The 17,299-nt window shown below is 34.2% G+C and overlaps 1 protein-coding gene across 1 annotated transcript in view; it reads right to left on the minus strand.

The window, feature by feature from the left end:
* LOC129938486 (uncharacterized) overlaps positions 1-17,299 on the minus strand; it is a 267,736-nt gene that overhangs the window by 38,832 nt on the left and 211,605 nt on the right. The window contains exon 5 of the mRNA XM_056046092.1: positions 12,233-12,366. Within this exon, the coding sequence (XP_055902067.1) occupies positions 12,233-12,366 (134 nt within the window). The remainder of the gene's footprint in view (positions 1-12,232; positions 12,367-17,299) is intronic.

Here is a 17,299-nt window from a genome sequence, read left to right on the forward strand (position 1 = left end):
ATCCTCTTCATAATGGTAATTTCGACGCCGCATTGGAAATTCAAATAAAGATGAATTTTCAGATGAGACTTTTGCTTTTCGGTGAAAAATACATAAATATGTATTTTTGTGCGAAGTAAAAGAAAACAATTTTTGCTTTAAATTCTTTTTTATTCCTTGTTTAAATTTATTTTCTGTGTTAGAACTTCAAATTTCTGGAATTTCTCTTCGTTTTCCTAAAGGAACAAAAAAAATATAATGGAGTGACTTCCTTTACATCAGGCAATGGCAGTAAAAAGGAACTTCCTGCTTTTAAATATACTTTTATACCTACCTACCTATCTACCTATCTCATACTTATTCCTGGGGATTAAAAAAAAATTTAAGATAAAAATAAAAGTTTTGTTAAGTAATTTTGTGGAAACAGGGGGATTGGTCTTTATGTTTATCCATTAATAATGTATTTTATCTTAAGCTAAGAGCCAAGAGCCAAGGTATACCTTTATTGTTTTTTGAAGAATTCAGGGGATTTATATTGTTCTATTGTTTTGTTATTGTTTTTTTTAAGGTGGATTATTGATTTAAGTACCTATACATTATATTGGTTGTGAAATCTGCAAAAACTGATGGAAACAAAAGAGCTTACAATTTATTAATCTTTGTCTTAGTTAGGATAATAATAATCAATAATATACCATGAAAATGACTGTTAATATTTTCTAAATTTCATAATTAAACGGACAATAATTGTTACATGAATATTTTAAAAATTAAAAATACTTAAGGGTACTTCTTGCGAAAATACTGATCACTGCTCTTAAAGGTAGCTAAACATAGCTATTAGTTAGATAGTTCTACCTTATGCTTTGTTTCATGGGGATAGAACAAGCAAAAGCAGGATGAATCTAGCTTTTGGTATTTTTAAATAGCTACTACTAAAAGACATCTTTAAGTTTTTAGCAAATCATTCGAAACCTAGCTTTGACCATAAACTCCATCATCACACCTGAGACGAAGTAACCGTCAAGGCAATGGACTGACAAGGGAGAATTGGCTCCAATTAGGCAGTCCTTTCTTCAGAAAGGAAAAATATCAACCGGCGAGTATTATTGCAGCGTTAGAGTGACGGAATAAAGAAAAAACGGCCCCATTTGGAGAAAAATAAAGTTTTGTATAATCAAGACAATGCACTTGTTCTCGCACAGTCGTCAGTGATGGCCAATGAGTTAAGGTTCGAATTTTTTCTTTACGCACCCAGAATGGCTCGGCGGTAAAAGATTTGCAACAATGAAGAGGTAGAGTCCTAGATTGTTGTCTATTTCGAGTTGCTCGACGGTTCTCACTTTAAGCAAAGTATCGAAGTTATTGAACAATTTTGTGTTTTTCTTGCCAATCTGGATACTTCTGAGACTCTTTTGTAACTTTATCTCAAAACTTAATGTAAAAAATGCAGCATAAAATTTAAAAATGTTGGAATTAAGTGTTCTACTGATGTGTTGAAGTTCTCCAAACTATTTGGTCGAATCAAGCTGATGTGTAAAGTAAAAACAACTAAGGCAAATCTTTTTTCACACTCGTACTGTCATAAAAGATCTTAACATACATAAATCTGCTGGTCCGGATGGTATCCCCGCTATTGTTCTAAAGAGGTGTTCTTCATCGGTGGCAAAACAACTGCGTAAGTTTTATCATCTGTCTTACTCTTCAGATCTCGTTCCGAGCGGATGGAAAACCACATTTGTCCAGCCTATTCCCAAATAAGGCGAATCTTCCTCATCGTCTAACTACCAACCGATTGCACTTACGTCCCTTTTTTCCAAGGTCATGGAAACGCTGATTAATTATCAGCTCAAGATATTACGGCTTTCGTAGCAATAGGTCCATTGGTGATCTCATGGTTCATCTCACCGAACAGTGGAACAAATCTTTACATCGTTTTGGAGATAGTAAAATTATTGCACTTGATATTTCAAAAGCATTTGATAGGGTTTGGCATCAGGCTCTGTTATCAAAAATTAGTGCTTTCGGTTTTCATGAATCACTGCTTCATTGGATTAGTAATTATCTTTCGGATCGTTCAATACAAGTAGTATTGGACGGGTTCAAGTCTAAAAACCACAAAATAAATGCTGGTGTGCCTCAGGGCTCTGTTTTATCTCCAAAACTCTTTCTCAATTTTATTAATGATCTCCCGTCTGCAACTTCTAATCCAATACATTGTTTCGCTGACGATAGTACTCTTAGCTTTTCATATTCGTTTTCAGTTCACACCCCCATTGTTTGGATGTGGAACTGCAACGACAAAATATGGCAAGCTCATTAAATTCCTAACAGCATTGTACAATGGGGAATAAGAAACCGCGTGGAATTTAATGCTTCGAAAACGCAATGCTGTCTTGTATCGTTAAAGCGATTATCCATAAATGGCGCTTGTATCGAGGAAAATGAACATCTCGATATTCTCGGTATGTGTATCACCAACCACCTTTTGTGAAACGATCACATACGCGATGTCGCCAAAAATGCCGTAAGATGTTTGGGATTTCTAAGGCGATGCAAGAAGTTTTCGCCCTCTGATATGGCTGTTTTTACTAGACTTATATACGTCCAAAGCTTGAGTATAACTCTCATATCTGGGCTGGTGCTCCTACAACTTACTTAAGCCTCTTGGATAGTATTGAACGTAGAGCATTGGTGATAATACCATCATACGATCATTTACGACACTTGAACATCGTCAAAATGTTTCTTGTCTCACTCTCTTGTACCGTTATTTTAACGGCTTATGCTCTAGAGAAATAGCCAGCTGCATTCCTCCCCTTAAACAATTCAACCGTAATACTCGCGCTTCTGGGAATGCCCATCAATATACCTTCGAGCCCAACTTCAGTCGTACTGTCAAGTACAGAAATTCGTTGTTTAGCTATACTATGCGAATGTGGAATGCCTTGCCACACTCTGTCTTTCAAAGCCATTGCAATATTCAGGAATTCAAAACCAATGTGCACCGACATCTCCTTTCAAACTCTCTCTCCCTTTCCTATTGCTCACACTGTGTATACATAATAAGGGTAATATATCCCTTTGAGTGTGCGCTTATTATAAAAAAAAGCTACTCGGCTAAAAATAACAAACATATTTGTATGATATTAGCTGACGCACAACGTTTATTTAAGTCAAGCTTAAGTGCTGTCTTGATGGTAGCCTTGAAATTAAGTGATTTACTTATCATTTATTTTACTTTATACAATGCACGTTAGTTTAAAAAACTCATATGTTTTACTGACTTTTAAATATTGATCCGGATTACCTATTCCACATTCGTGTAGAACAGAAGAAAAAGAATCTCTAAACTTAACAGTGTTTAAATAGTACACATGTACACTTGAGAAGATAAAACTGTCCAAAAGTTTTTTGTTTAAAATCCACATCTGTCTACCAAGTCAAACGAAAGAGGGGGAGATGCGTTTCCATTAAGCCCACATCTCCTTATCCAGACACCAGCATAGGAATTTCCGAGATTGAATCAATGTTGGTGTCTACGGTTCCAATCGGGTTGAACCCCTTACAGTGCTTCTACGACAAACTCTGAGCTCAGGCCTGTAAGGAGTGGTAATGGAGTTCAAATCAAGAATCTGGTCCTTCAGGCTGAAGGACGAACGTCAGGGTGATTTCTTGACCACGCATGGATAAGATAATTACAAAGTACCATAACAAGCCTGGGATATGGTAGGGTTTACTGATAGCGAACCAAGCAAACGATTTAAGGAAAACGAGCCTCAGATTAATAGACCACGTCCAGCCGAACAATTAGCGGAATCCCTGAACGGAAGGTCTTGGACAAAGTAAAATAAGGTACACATTTTTTTCTAGATAACCATCCGGTTTTTATGGAAGAAACTTTCAGAACTTTGGACGCGCCTTAGACTTTGGTAAAACGTCTTCAAGCTATAACAATATCGACATTGTGTTGCTTATACCAGATCCAGATTATAATACGGATGGGGAGGACGGTGATGCTGAAAATCTTGTCACTTGCACCTTGACTCAAGATGTTCCAAGTGAAGTAGAGCTGGTTTGCAGTAGTTATAGTGAGAGTGAAGACGATTTATCGTTTCAAGAGCTACGGTGTAGAATGCACAGAGCAAAACGTGAACATTTTCCTAAATGGTCGAAGAAACCATGTCCAATTGATATGTCAAAAAATACAATGGATAGAAAGTCGGAACTTGAAGTTTTTCAAACTTTTTTATTTTTTTGTTGAAGAAGTGATAAATTCAATTGTTGAGTAGTCTCGCTTTTATGCAGTACAGTTTAATGCCCACAATTTATCATTCACCGGAGGCGATTTGTAAGTCTTTCGGGGTATTCTGTTTTACATTAGCTTTCACTCTTTGCCAAGAGAGAACATGTAATAGCAAACAGATGAATACATGTGTGTCCCAACCGTGCAAACAATATTTCCCGAAACAGATTCAAAGAATTTAAAAAATATCTCCACCTTGCTGATAATAACAGTTTGGTTCTTCCCGACGAAAAAGCAAAAACAAGACATCTAGCAACCCTTCTAAACGAAAAATGTTTGCAGTTTAAATACATTCATGAAAAACTTTCGGTTGGTGAGTCGATGGTCAAATACTACGGAAGCTACTCTTCGAAGCAATACATTAGAGGCAAGCCTGTAAGATTTGGCGTTAGAAATTGGATGCTGACGAGCAGTTGTGCTTATTTATACCAATTTGAAACCTGTAACTAAAAAACGTCACTATTTCAAAACTTGGACAAAGTTACTTAACCTTCAGATCACATTGTATTTTTTGATAATTTTTTACATCACAATTATCTGCTTGTTTTGCTGAAACAAAAAGGTTTTCCAGCTATTGGGATTGTACCCGAGTCTAGAACAAAGAAATGTCCGCTAAAATCAAATGCAGAGTTCAAAAAAGAAAAAAGAGGATTCTATAATCACAGAGACGATACTGCCAGTAAAACACTTTTGTGAAATAGAATACCAACAGTGCTGTTTGTGTAGGCTCAAACTTTGAAGGATCTTAACGCTTATATAGGAAGAGAAAAGACATCTTTGGTGATAAAATCGTGAAACATTGTCCAACAGCTGCTCGTGAGCTCTGAGAGGGCAGATGAATCTCAGGGTCTTTGAAGAAAAAAGGGGCCTTGACAAGCACACGATCGAGGAGAGATAGAAGGATTTCCAACAGGAATTTCCCCAAATTTATTTTATCAAAAGGTAAAAAAACTTAACGCCACGTAGCAGCAATGAACCGAAGCCTTTAAAGACGATCAAGGGAACATTGTAGTCAAACCGCAGCATATGCTGAGAGTATAAAAAACCACATCTCCAGGTTATGTAATGGCGATGACGAATCGAATTCCAATGAAAAGAAGATATCACTATTCAAACTGCAGCAATTCCGCTTTTCCGACTTAGACGAAGTAAAGATAGCTCGATCGAATCAGGTTAACAAAGATTCTGGAGGTGACACCATTGCTGTCGAATTATTCAAAGCGGCAGGCGATGATTTGGTAAAGAGTATGCATTGGCTCTTTTGAAAACAATAACTTATTCGATTGTTATTAGCCAAGTCACTTATTCGAAATTAACAGACATCATAACCCAGAAGATTAGTTAATTTTGCAAACTGTATTCAGCTTGTTTTAACCGTTTACTCTGCTCTGATTTATTGCATTTATTTAACCGTTTAGTTCGTTTCCTTTTTGCTTTGTTTTTACCCTTTTTTATAACCAAATAAAAATCCAACTGTTTTAGGTAGAATCTGTAAGGTGTACTTTTCATTTTCTAATAAAAAAATAAGTTTTCCGTTTCAGCTTTATTAATATTTTAACACTGATTTAAAGTTTTCTTTTGTTGTTTGCAAACTTATAAAATATTACTTTTTGTAATTATTAATCCACCTTTTACGAACAAAATATTGGTGATTATGGAATGGATGGAAACTTAAGATCAACTTTCTTTAAGACTTCAATTATTCAATTAATTTTTAATGAATGCTTAGATTTAAGTCAAATTATTTCTTGTATCAAACTTAAAATAAAGTCAATTACCTTACCAAAAAAAATGCACTTAATTAAAACATGAAGCTACTAGGGTATGATTTATTTTTGTTTGGGCTTCAAAATAACCCCCAAAAGTAAAAAGAAACAAAAGATTGAAATAAAAAGCATAAACAATAAGAAGAAACTCACTTAAACTTTTAAGAATTTTCCATTTTCCAAGTTTTGTTTTTCTCTGCTGGCGTTTTTGTTTTTTTTGTTTTCGATTAAATTTCGAAAGAAAGTTATGATTTTAGATTTTCGGATTTTGCCAGATAAAACATCAAAATAAAAACAAATATAACTGAATAATAGAAATAAAATTAAAATAAAAACTTTAAAAAAAGTACAAATAAATCCTAGAAAAGTAGAGTTTACCTATTAACTATACTCAACTTGAGGTGGAACAAGACTCGAGTAAGAAAAACAGCAATGTGCTTTTTTTTTGGTTTATATCCTTTATCCTTTATAGTTGGACTTGCACTTACCTATACTACTATTGCGCCATTGCCAGTTGCCACCACAATGGTGCTGAGAGAAATTTCAATTATTTTCCCAGCACTCTATAAAATGGAGCCTTGGAAAAAGTTGCTCCTTGCTGTCAATGTACAAGGAAATCAACAAAATAAATACAAAAACAAAAAGAAAAATAAACAAGATAAGTACAAAATAAAAAAATAAAAAATAAAAACAAAAACAACGAAAGTACATAATAAAATAAGGACAAAGAAAGTTGTGTCCAGACTTGAGGCTCTGTGGCGTTTGGCCAATTACATGAAGCTGACTTAAATCTGAGAACTTTTCGTCCTTTTGCAATCGCACGATATCAGGAAAGGCATAGTGACAAAAACAAAAACAAGAATAAACACACTAAACGACCGGTTAAATCGTTGTCTTGTACTAGAGCCTCCGGCAAGGACCAACCAGGGTAGGGTAGGGTGTCTTGGTCCTTATTCCTTGCGCTTCGTTTTCAACTTAATTTCAATGTTATTTTTACCAACATGATGGAATAATCTTTAAGGGAAAAGCCAGGTCTAAGGAAAGCGACTGATGGTGATGGCGATGGGGACGGTGACAACGGTGGGTGCGACGAGCGGTGGTAGGGGGGATCCAAGGAAACCAAAATAAAATGAAGGAACAAAAAATATAAAACATATAGAATAGCAAAATAGTGTAATCGAAGTAAAAGCACCCAAAGGACTTATTGTCGGGTAAAGTACCATCAGCTAAACCAGCAATTTTACTGCCAAAGGCTACAAAAAGGATCAGTGCAACACAACAGATGCGGGCACAGGGAGCAAATGGTGGCACTAAACCGTGATGGTGGATCATAAAATATTTAAAGGATAAACGATAAATGGTGCAACGGACAGCTGTGAAAAAAAAAACAGAAAAGTGAAAATAAGGAATAGAAAAACACAAGCTCACAAACGAAGGACGACACCAACACCAACACTGACAGCAACACAAACACACCAAAAATGTTAAAGCGAACCAAAAATGTCCTTAGGGTGCAAGTTTTCAGAGCGCAGTGCTTTAAGGTAGGTAGTTTTATTTTTATCAGTAGTTTTTTCTTTTTTTAACTGTCCGTATAATATTCTGCCGCAAATTGTATCGACTGTGTACAGCTTTGGGTTGAAAGTAAATATTTGCTGCTATAGAGAAATTTTATTTTATTTTTTAATGCTCATTTATGATAAAGGACGATTTTTGATTTTGATGCCAAAAAAATATGTTTTATTTTTTGTTTTTGAAAACTTATGATGATGATTTATATTATTATTTTATTTAATGGTTTATTTTATGTTTTAGAATTTGTTTAGAGATATCAAATACATTTTGAGCCGGCTTAATAACGAATATTATTATTGAATTGTTGTTTTCTACATTCAAGCACAACAAGATGCAAAATTTTTAGAACCACTGAGATGTTTTTAAATAAAATACTCATGAAACCTAAAATTATCCTAAAATTAAGGACCACACAATTTGGGGTCTCAAAAACTGGAAATCCCGAAACTATTGAGCTTGAAAAATTGATGATTTTATATAATTTTTCAAAAGTTTGATTTTAAGTTCAATAAATTTTGAAATAAATTGATTTTCGTTTTTCGAAATATAGTGCCAATTTTTTAAAAATTGTGTGATATTTTTTGGTTGATGTCATTAAATTTTTAATAAACTAATGACACTAGCTATTATTCAAAAACTTAAAACTAAATTGTTTTGAACAGTTTGTAACAAAACTTTGATTGTAGGTTTTAGAAGGTTTTGTTTAAAATTTTCTTAAAACATCGGTTTTGGAGAAAATTCATAGGCTTGCAGATAATTTTGTAATTTAATTACTTAAAAAAAATATATGTTAGTTTTTAGATAATAATCATAAACGCTGTTTGAAACCTCAATGTTTAAATTAATTTCGTAAAATACATTTGTTTTTAATTAATTGCAACAGAAAACAGAGCCGTATGCTTTCTATGAAATCTTCCATGAATTATGTGCATATTTCCGTCTGTTGTTTTCAGCTTCATCAATTTTATCTTTAGGTCCGATTGTGGAGCATTATCAGAGAGCTTATCTTACAAGTCTGAAAGGCAAAAATGTAATGTAAAATTGGAAAATATTTCCCTTCCGCCTTTTTATCTTTCGAATTTCGCGGGTGTGTACAAAGCGCTGGGGAGCTAGTATCTGGAAACAATATACATCATTTGTAAAACCGTGGGTTGCGCTGTCATGTTAGAGGTCTTGGGGTCGATCCCTGCCTGTGCCACCTACAATTTTTTCACGGGTGCTGAATTTTGCGAGGAATTGACAAATCCTCCAAGAGTTATTATTTTCATCTAATTTATTTTTGGTTTGAAAGGTCTTGACATAACCTACATAATGACGCTATGCATGATAACTTTGGGTATTGCGTTCAAAAATTATAGACGTGTAAACATGGAGTTTACTTATGGCAAAATTCGTGCTATACCAAAGTTTAAAGGCAGATCAGCTAGAGAAACTTTCCGTGGATGGTACTCTATTATTTTGAGCCACGTAGGAATGGTTTCGATGATTCAGAGCTGGCAAAAACGACACCGTGGATAAGCCAGCCGGGGGAAGACCGGTGATGACGAATACCGATAAAATGGACAAAATCGAGTAAGACCGGCATGTTGCATCTAGTGACATCGCTCAAGAGATGGGAGTTAGTCACTTAACCATTTTAAACCAGACCACACACATTGTTTATGACTCGTCGGAAGCTACGGGAACCCTATAAGGAGGTTTAATCACATCCACCATATAGCCCGGACATACCGCAAAGTGAGTATTACCTGTTGCTGTCCATGCCGAACGCCCTTGGTGGTGTAAGGTTAAACTCAAAAGATGCCTGTGAAAAGTGAATGTCCTAGTTCTTCGCTAGGGGGATAAAAACTTCAATTAGACAACCATTTTGACTGTCGCCTATCACAAGGGTATTCCATTTTAAGTTATTTAATAGCTTTCTTTTTAAAGCAAATGTAAGACTGCAGGCTGTCAGGCAGGATGGTCATTTCAACATAGACGACGAAAGCCAACAATCCTGTCTTTCTGACTTAGATGAAGTAAAGACTGCAATATCTAAACTGAAGTCTAACAAAGCCGCTGGAGCAGATGGGTTAAATGCTGAGTTCTTCAAAGCAGCTGGATTTGGTAAGGAACACACACCAACTTACCTGTAAGATATGGAGGGAAGAAAGCATGCCCTATCAATGGTTTAGTAGATTCTCTTAACTGCAATAACCTTAGAGGGATCAGTCTACTTAACATCCTTTACAAAATGTAAACGTCTAAAACCCATCGTCAAAAATTTGATGGGTTCTTATTAGTACGTTTAAACCAAGAAAGTAAACAGTCGAACAAATATTCACATTACGGTAGATTCTAGAAAAAAAAAAAGAAAAAAAAACGCCCAGAACGACTTCATCGATTTCGAATTAAGGTTGGAAGAAACTTATCAGAAATCAGAACCTTTCGATGTCAAAAAAGATCGTACTTGAAAAAATAGTGCAGAGCTCTTATGTCAACGCTAGAGGCACTTTATTTCAAGAGTCTTTCCAATAACTAGCATATGCTGATGAAATTGACATAATCGGAAGAACTCAGCGTAATCTCAATTGGCTTTTGTGAGTATTGAGGCAGAGGCGGCAAAAATTGGTTTAACGGTTAATGAGGGCACAACAAAATACATGCTGTCGTCAAGAAAGGACCTACAACATTGAAGTCTTGTTTAAAACGTCGCCAGCGACAGACTTTATTTTGCGGTAGTTAAGGACTTCGTGTACATAGGCTTCACTATGAACGCAAAAAAAAACACCAGCGCTGAGATCAAACTAAAAATAACTCTTGCTGAGCCCTGTTTCTTTGGGTTAAGGAAGCAATTGAGTAGCAAAGCCCTCTCTCGAGGGACCAATGTGTCGCTATATAAAACCCTCATCATCCCCGTGTTTCTATACGGTGCAGACAAAAACTTATAAAAGCACCTTGAGTCGTTTCGAGATAAAAATTCTTCGCTTGATCTACGGCCTCGTATACATAGAAGGTGAGTTTAGGAGAAGATGGAACGACGAGCTCTACGGCCTGTGCAGAAGGATAATAGTTCAACGACTTTTTACAGAACAGCGCACTAGCGGATCAGGTGTCGCGCACAAGTGAAAAGTGACCTCGCCCAACTTGGAGTGGAGAAGTTTGTTGGGTGAGACCCTAGTTCACACAGGACTGTAGCGCCATTTTAAGTAAATGTTTTTAAATGTCGCTTCAAAAGTGACAGCTGACCAAACAGCAGAGTTATTCAAAGTAAAATCTGTAATAAGAAACATCTCTTGTTTTAATTTGTTCCAGTTTTGTTATATTAATTATTATATTAAAAAAAAAAACATTCATTGAAAAAGTTTTAATAAAAAAGTTTCCACAAATTTTTTATTAAATATTTTATGACTTCTGTAGGTATGGCCAACGTTTTCCATTTTGCTTTGATTTTTTTAAGAACCTTAGGCTATGGGTCCAAAATTTGTCTGAAACATAAAAATTGCAATAAAAAAAACAAAGATCAAGCACTTCAAGAGAGTTTAAGTTTTGAACATACTTTACGTGAGTTTTCGTTCGATAGTAATTATAAATACGTTTTAAACGTCGTGACCGTTTAATACCTCACATCGCTCTTATCTATTTTTGAATTAATTGTCTCTATTTTCTAAAACATTCAAATAATTGTTCCTTTTTAACAAACCTTAAGTAAAAGCACGTACATATCTATTGAACAATATATTTAAATCCTTAATGGAACATAAATAATAAAACTTTAATTTATATTTTATTTATTTTATTTCCTTTATATAAAAGAGAATTACATTAAGTTTGAACATTATGTTAAAGTTGTTTTTAGATGTACGTGCTTAGCACAAAAAAGGGGACTTCAATGTTCTATTGTTTTAAGTTAAAGTTATTTAACATTGTTTTTCAACGTCGTCATTGGAAAGTTTTTAAATTGCATGGGGTTGGGACTTACCAAATTGGGATAACCCCAAAGTTAACCCTTCACTGTCTCATCCGTTCCTTAAATTATGACTTATGTTTGTACTTTATAACTATTATTTGTTTTTGATTGTTCTAAGTCGATTATTCAATGTAAAGATTTTTGGTTCTAAGTATCTTGAACGCAAACATTTTTAAACTGACTTAAAAAGGGTTGCTGAGTATAGCAAACTTTAAAGGGGTGTTTTGTACTTTAAAAATGTACACACTATCAATTTGATTTACTTTAAACGTAATCGATGACCACTTGAAAAAAAAGAAATGAAACTAAATATCCCATTAAAATAAATTTCCCATATCTGCACCCTCTTTAATGTACGTATACGTACATTCGACCAATACATATTACATAATACATATAAAAAAACAGTCTAAGTGCATCATCCATCAATCTGTGGTTTGGTTCAAATGACTTATCCCTATATACGAGTACAACATCCTAACTCCTAACAACCGATTAAACTCTATTCCCTTGATATAGAGTTGGACGAAGTACAAAAATAAAAAAAAAAAAACATTTTATAGCTTAAATCGATATTTCAACAAATTTGAAACGATTCTTTTTTTTTATTGCAGAAAAAGATTAAACGAGATCACAAAAAAGAAAAAAATTACAACTTACCGGTTCATCATTTATAAACCACTGTAGATGTGACGCAGGATGTGATTTTCCTGATGTGCAATTTAGATTGAGCGTATCACCAATCTGATATTGAAATTGTTGACCTTTGATATGTGGACCATCACGTGGAAGATCTAAAAATACAAAAAAGAGTTAAATAAATATTTTAAAAAGAATTAAATTGAAACAAATTTTATAATTTGTTTAATTCAACGAATAACAACCACAAAAATTTAATATCTGGGGATTTCTCCATTATTAACGTATTGTTATAAAATCGAAGCGTATCCGAATTCAATTATAGTTTCAAAACTTTACAAGCTTAGCTGCCTTGGAATCTCCCATAAAATGTTGACAGTACTAAGACGGCTCTATAAAAACAATATGACAGCGATATGGAACGGTAACGAAGGAACCAATTGGTTTAAAACATCGACTGGAGTCAAGCAAGGATGCCTCCTAAGCCCACTCCTGGTCTCTCTTTTTTTAGATGACATCACATCGGCTCTTCCCGGAGTAATAATGTTTTCTGGTATCAACATCAAAACGGTTATGCATGCGGACGATATTGTAATTTTAGCGGAATCACCTCAAATGCTGCAAATGATGATAAATAAGCTAAAAATATATTGCGACCTCTGGAAAATCACAGTCAATACTGACAAATCTAAAATTTTGATATTTCGGAATGGATGCGGTAGATACGCCAGAGAAGAGAGATGGACCTGGAATAATGTCGCACTGGATTTTGTTAAGGAGTATAAGTTATAATTACCCCAAATCTTTCATTCAAGAAGTACCTACAGGAAAAACTAATAGAATCGAAACAAGCCATCAACTGCAACTGGAAGGGAGTGCTGGGGAAAAAATATGTAGCACCAAGTGCAAAATATGAACTTTTCGAAGCGGTGATGAGGTCTATCTTATGCTATACTGGTCAAGTTTGGATTTCTTCAGTACGACTTAGCACTTAGAGACCGAAGTCCCGCATTTATATATTTTCACGCTGAAGATGCATCTAAACTATATTAAAAAATTGTTGGCGCTTCCAATTCATCGACTACCGAATGCCATTGTGAGACAGCTGCTCCGAGAGAGGTCACAGTTCTTAGAATGGTATCGTTTGGAGGTGCTTAAGTGTCCGCTTAAGACCATTTCAACCATCTTTAAAGCCAGAGGAGAGTTGATACGATTAAACTACCGACCATATGGCCCTGAAGAAGACACGAAGTGTACTCTTTGTAACCATAGAACAGTGGAAAACGTACTCCACTTCATAGGGATTTTCCCTATTTTGCCATCAATCTGTTATGCGCATTGGGGAAAAAGCGTTCTTAACTAAAATGAAACTCTCGAAGTGCTTAATTGATCAAACTGGAATGTTCTAAGTAGTTCTGTCTTAACTGCACAAAGATATAGAAACCAAATTCTGAATGAAGCTTTCTAATTGTGTACACACTAACTTTAAATTCAATCATAAGATATTGATAACACTTTTTTTAATTTGTTTTAATAAAATCAATGAAGACATTTTATTTTTAAAATTTATGCAAATTTAAACTTTGTTTAGATAATGCTCTCTTTTTAGGGCTGACTGCACAGTCCAATGCTCTAATATTGCAAAAAATGTAAAACAAAGGCAAAAAAAAAGAAAGATTATATCTAAAGATATTTTGTAACTTTAGTAATGCCTTAAATTGTTTTCATAAAATTTAGGAGCAGATATTTAGGTTTCAGCCGATTAGTTTAAGGTGTTTTTCCTTTTTTTAATACTAAAAATAATAGCAGTCCCCCAAAAATTTTTTAGGTTTAAAAACGCAAATTCGATTTTTTTTCAAAAATGAACCGATACATTTTTTTAAAAGAGCAATTAAATACCTTAACCGTCAATGCAACAGTATTAAGTTTTTGAACGCTACATACTAAATTTTGACGGTGATTTTGCAAAGACGACTTAATATGTGGATTACACATAATAGTTTATTTAAGGACTTTCAAGCCGGTTGCCCAGAACTTTCTTCGTAACAAAAAGAAACTTTACTGTTTCTTCGTGGATTTAAAGCAGCGTTTGATGCGGTGGACAGAAATGCGCTCTTATACAAACTTTATGGACTAGAGATGTCCAGGAAATTCGGTAAAGTCCTCACAAATATATTACAATGATACTAAAAGGAATGGAAAGCAGGAACAGGGCTTCTGGCAGGGGTGTGCGTTGAGTTCTCTTTTATTTGCGCTTTTTTGTGGATGAACTTTTGTTCAAAGTGTTAATCAAACAATAACATAGCACATTATAGCAAATTTCGTGTGTTTGAAGCAGTGTCTAGCTCCATTATGCCTTACGCAGCACAGGTTTGGGGGTACAAACAGTTCGAAAGAGTGGAACTACTAAGATTCTTCATTAAAAGAATATTTCATCTACCCTACAACCCACCAAATTACTTACTTTTCCTGGGAACTGGACTATCGCCGCTTTTTATTCAAGCCTTCAAACTAATTATAAACTACATTATCAAAGTTCTGCAAATGCACAATGGGAGATTACACAGGAAAGCAGCCCTCTATGCAATCAATCAAAGAAGTATTTATGGTACGCATAATGGCACAAACTGGCTTTGTGGTGTGGAATCTCACTGGATCTGGATTTCGGTAACGTTGATAATTGCAGGTTCAACTGTATAAATTAATTTCAAGAATTGATGAAAAACTCGTAGTCGCTGTATAGAAGAAGCTTCAAATTGAACTCATAGATTAATTCCAAGTAACTATTTTAGAGATGAGAACAGTTTGGAAGTTATTTTTATGATGGTGAGACTTTGAGGGGAGCCCCTGCATCACAACAACATATCGCATAGGAAGGATCGACGCAGTTTATGTAACCGAATGGAAAGAGGAAATGTTTTTCACTTCTTAGGAATATACCCTGTGCTTGTAGAAAGTAAGAGAGCCTTTCTTGGATCTAATTACCTTACAAAAGAGGAAACAATAGGACTCCTAAGTGAGATAAGTGAAAAAAATCTATATGTACTGCAAATTGGATAAAACTTACCGGGACAAAATAATATGCTGAAGCTTCTGAAGACACATCTAAGTTAAAATTTATTTTGATATTAAATTAAATTTGTTGTTTAACAATTCCTGATTTTTAATGCAACCATTAATTTATATTACATTAAATATATCTTGTTAACCTGGCAGACGGCATTGCCATGCTTATTTTAATTTTGTAAACTTATAATTATGTTCAGAAATAATAAAAATAAAATAAAATCTAGTCTAAAAATAATTAGGATCGGGGCTTTATTTAGTGTGAAAAAAAAAAAACAGAATCTAGATGTCTTCTGCTATTATTTTGGCTCTGTAGCCAGAGGCTTCCTTGCAGAAAGCGGTCAGAATCTTCCAGCCTTCCTTTTTCTTTTAAACACTTATTGTTCTTTTTCATTTTTCATTGTTATGCAGTCAAATAAGACCTTTTTGATCTCCACAAGGATAGAGCATGCTGCTACGAAATGGAATACGTCAGGAAAATCATTTCATTTCAAAATCTAAATTCAGCAACTCTCCTTTAGCTTTAAATATGTCCTTGCTATAGGGTCAAACTTTTTAAAGAACAAAGATTTTGAAGAGATTCCATATAGATTTCAAAAAGTTTTGTTAAACGGTTTTCTAGATGAGATGCAGCCCTGATAACAAAATCGAAGTGAAGCTTCAAAGTTGAAATAAATAGTGAAGACATTCCCGTCTCCAGAAAAGCTTATAATTGGGGAAACTAAATGGTAGTTTAAACACTCGTTTCATAAAAAATCTAATTAGCTTTTCAACTTCTTCATTTAACTTCCACCAGCCTTTTATCTTATAATTAATTTTGAGTTACTCAAATTCACTGTTAGATTTCCAATCTCACAACATTTTGTAAGGTCCAGAATCATTTGACTTGGTCCTTGGTTTATGCTATAACAAGACTATATCATTAGCTTAAGTGAGCACTTTAACAGTCCTTCTGGCCCACAAAATTTCACCATAAAACACTTCATTTCGGTCTTCAAGAAACAGGATGAACTAGAGGGTACTTAGCACAGACCACTATTTTGCTCAGATTGTTGTTGCAAACCATTCTGACAGGTGCTTGCCATTTCATACAGCTGATTTTGTGTTCAAGTACAAGAGCTAATGAACACTAAGCATCAATGAAAGTTTTTAGAAAAGTTATCCTTTATCTATAGAATCAAAAGCGGCTTTGAATTAACATAAAGAGTATATAGTTTTTTATGTTGATCCAAAAACGAATGCGCAATATTCATAAGGTTGAAAATATGGTCAAGTGTTGAATGATTTTGTAGAAAACCAGTCTGAAAATCACTTAGAAGTTTCTCATTATCGATCCATGCTGTGAGCCTGACGTAGAGTACTTGTTTGTACAAAGGAGCATCTATTAGAGTTTTTGAAACAAAAGTAAGATATTTTGAATAAATTAGTAGACTTCTATTTCAGTGTAAAGATGAAGAGAAGGGAATGATATCAGCAAAGTCGACAGCTTTAACAACGTGAGGAACTTGAACAAAGGCAAGTTTTATTTTTATTTTCTTAGACCTTTTATTTTGAATATCTCTAAGGAAAGAAGTTATAAATCACTAGATCTCGGTGAGAAATAACATAGAATGTGAACTTTGCCACAAAATTCTTAGAATTTGTGTTTTCATTTCATTCTTCCCTTAATTAAGTAAAAATGACTTAAATAGTTTTAAGTAAACTTCTTAAATGTTTAAATCAATTTTTTTTTTATAATAAAGATTAATGTTGGATACCATCTTTACAAATTTCTAACATTCAAGAATAAGATCCAAAAATATTGAATAATATAGGTTCAAGAAAATCATATCAACCGCAATGCTCATGAGGATAATGAAAACATTTATATTAAACACAACAAAAAAAAACATAAATATTGTATTAAATTCCTAGACGTAATGAAGAGTTATGTGTTCTTAAGGAATTCCCAACACAATATACTCTCCTCCTATGGCAGTTGTTGTTTTTGTTGTTGATGTTATGCATCTTTGTATCTAATAT

The sequence above is a fragment of the Eupeodes corollae genome, chromosome 1 (assembly GCF_945859685.1).
Source record: "Eupeodes corollae chromosome 1, idEupCoro1.1, whole genome shotgun sequence".
Taxonomy (NCBI): domain Eukaryota; kingdom Metazoa; phylum Arthropoda; class Insecta; order Diptera; family Syrphidae; genus Eupeodes; species Eupeodes corollae.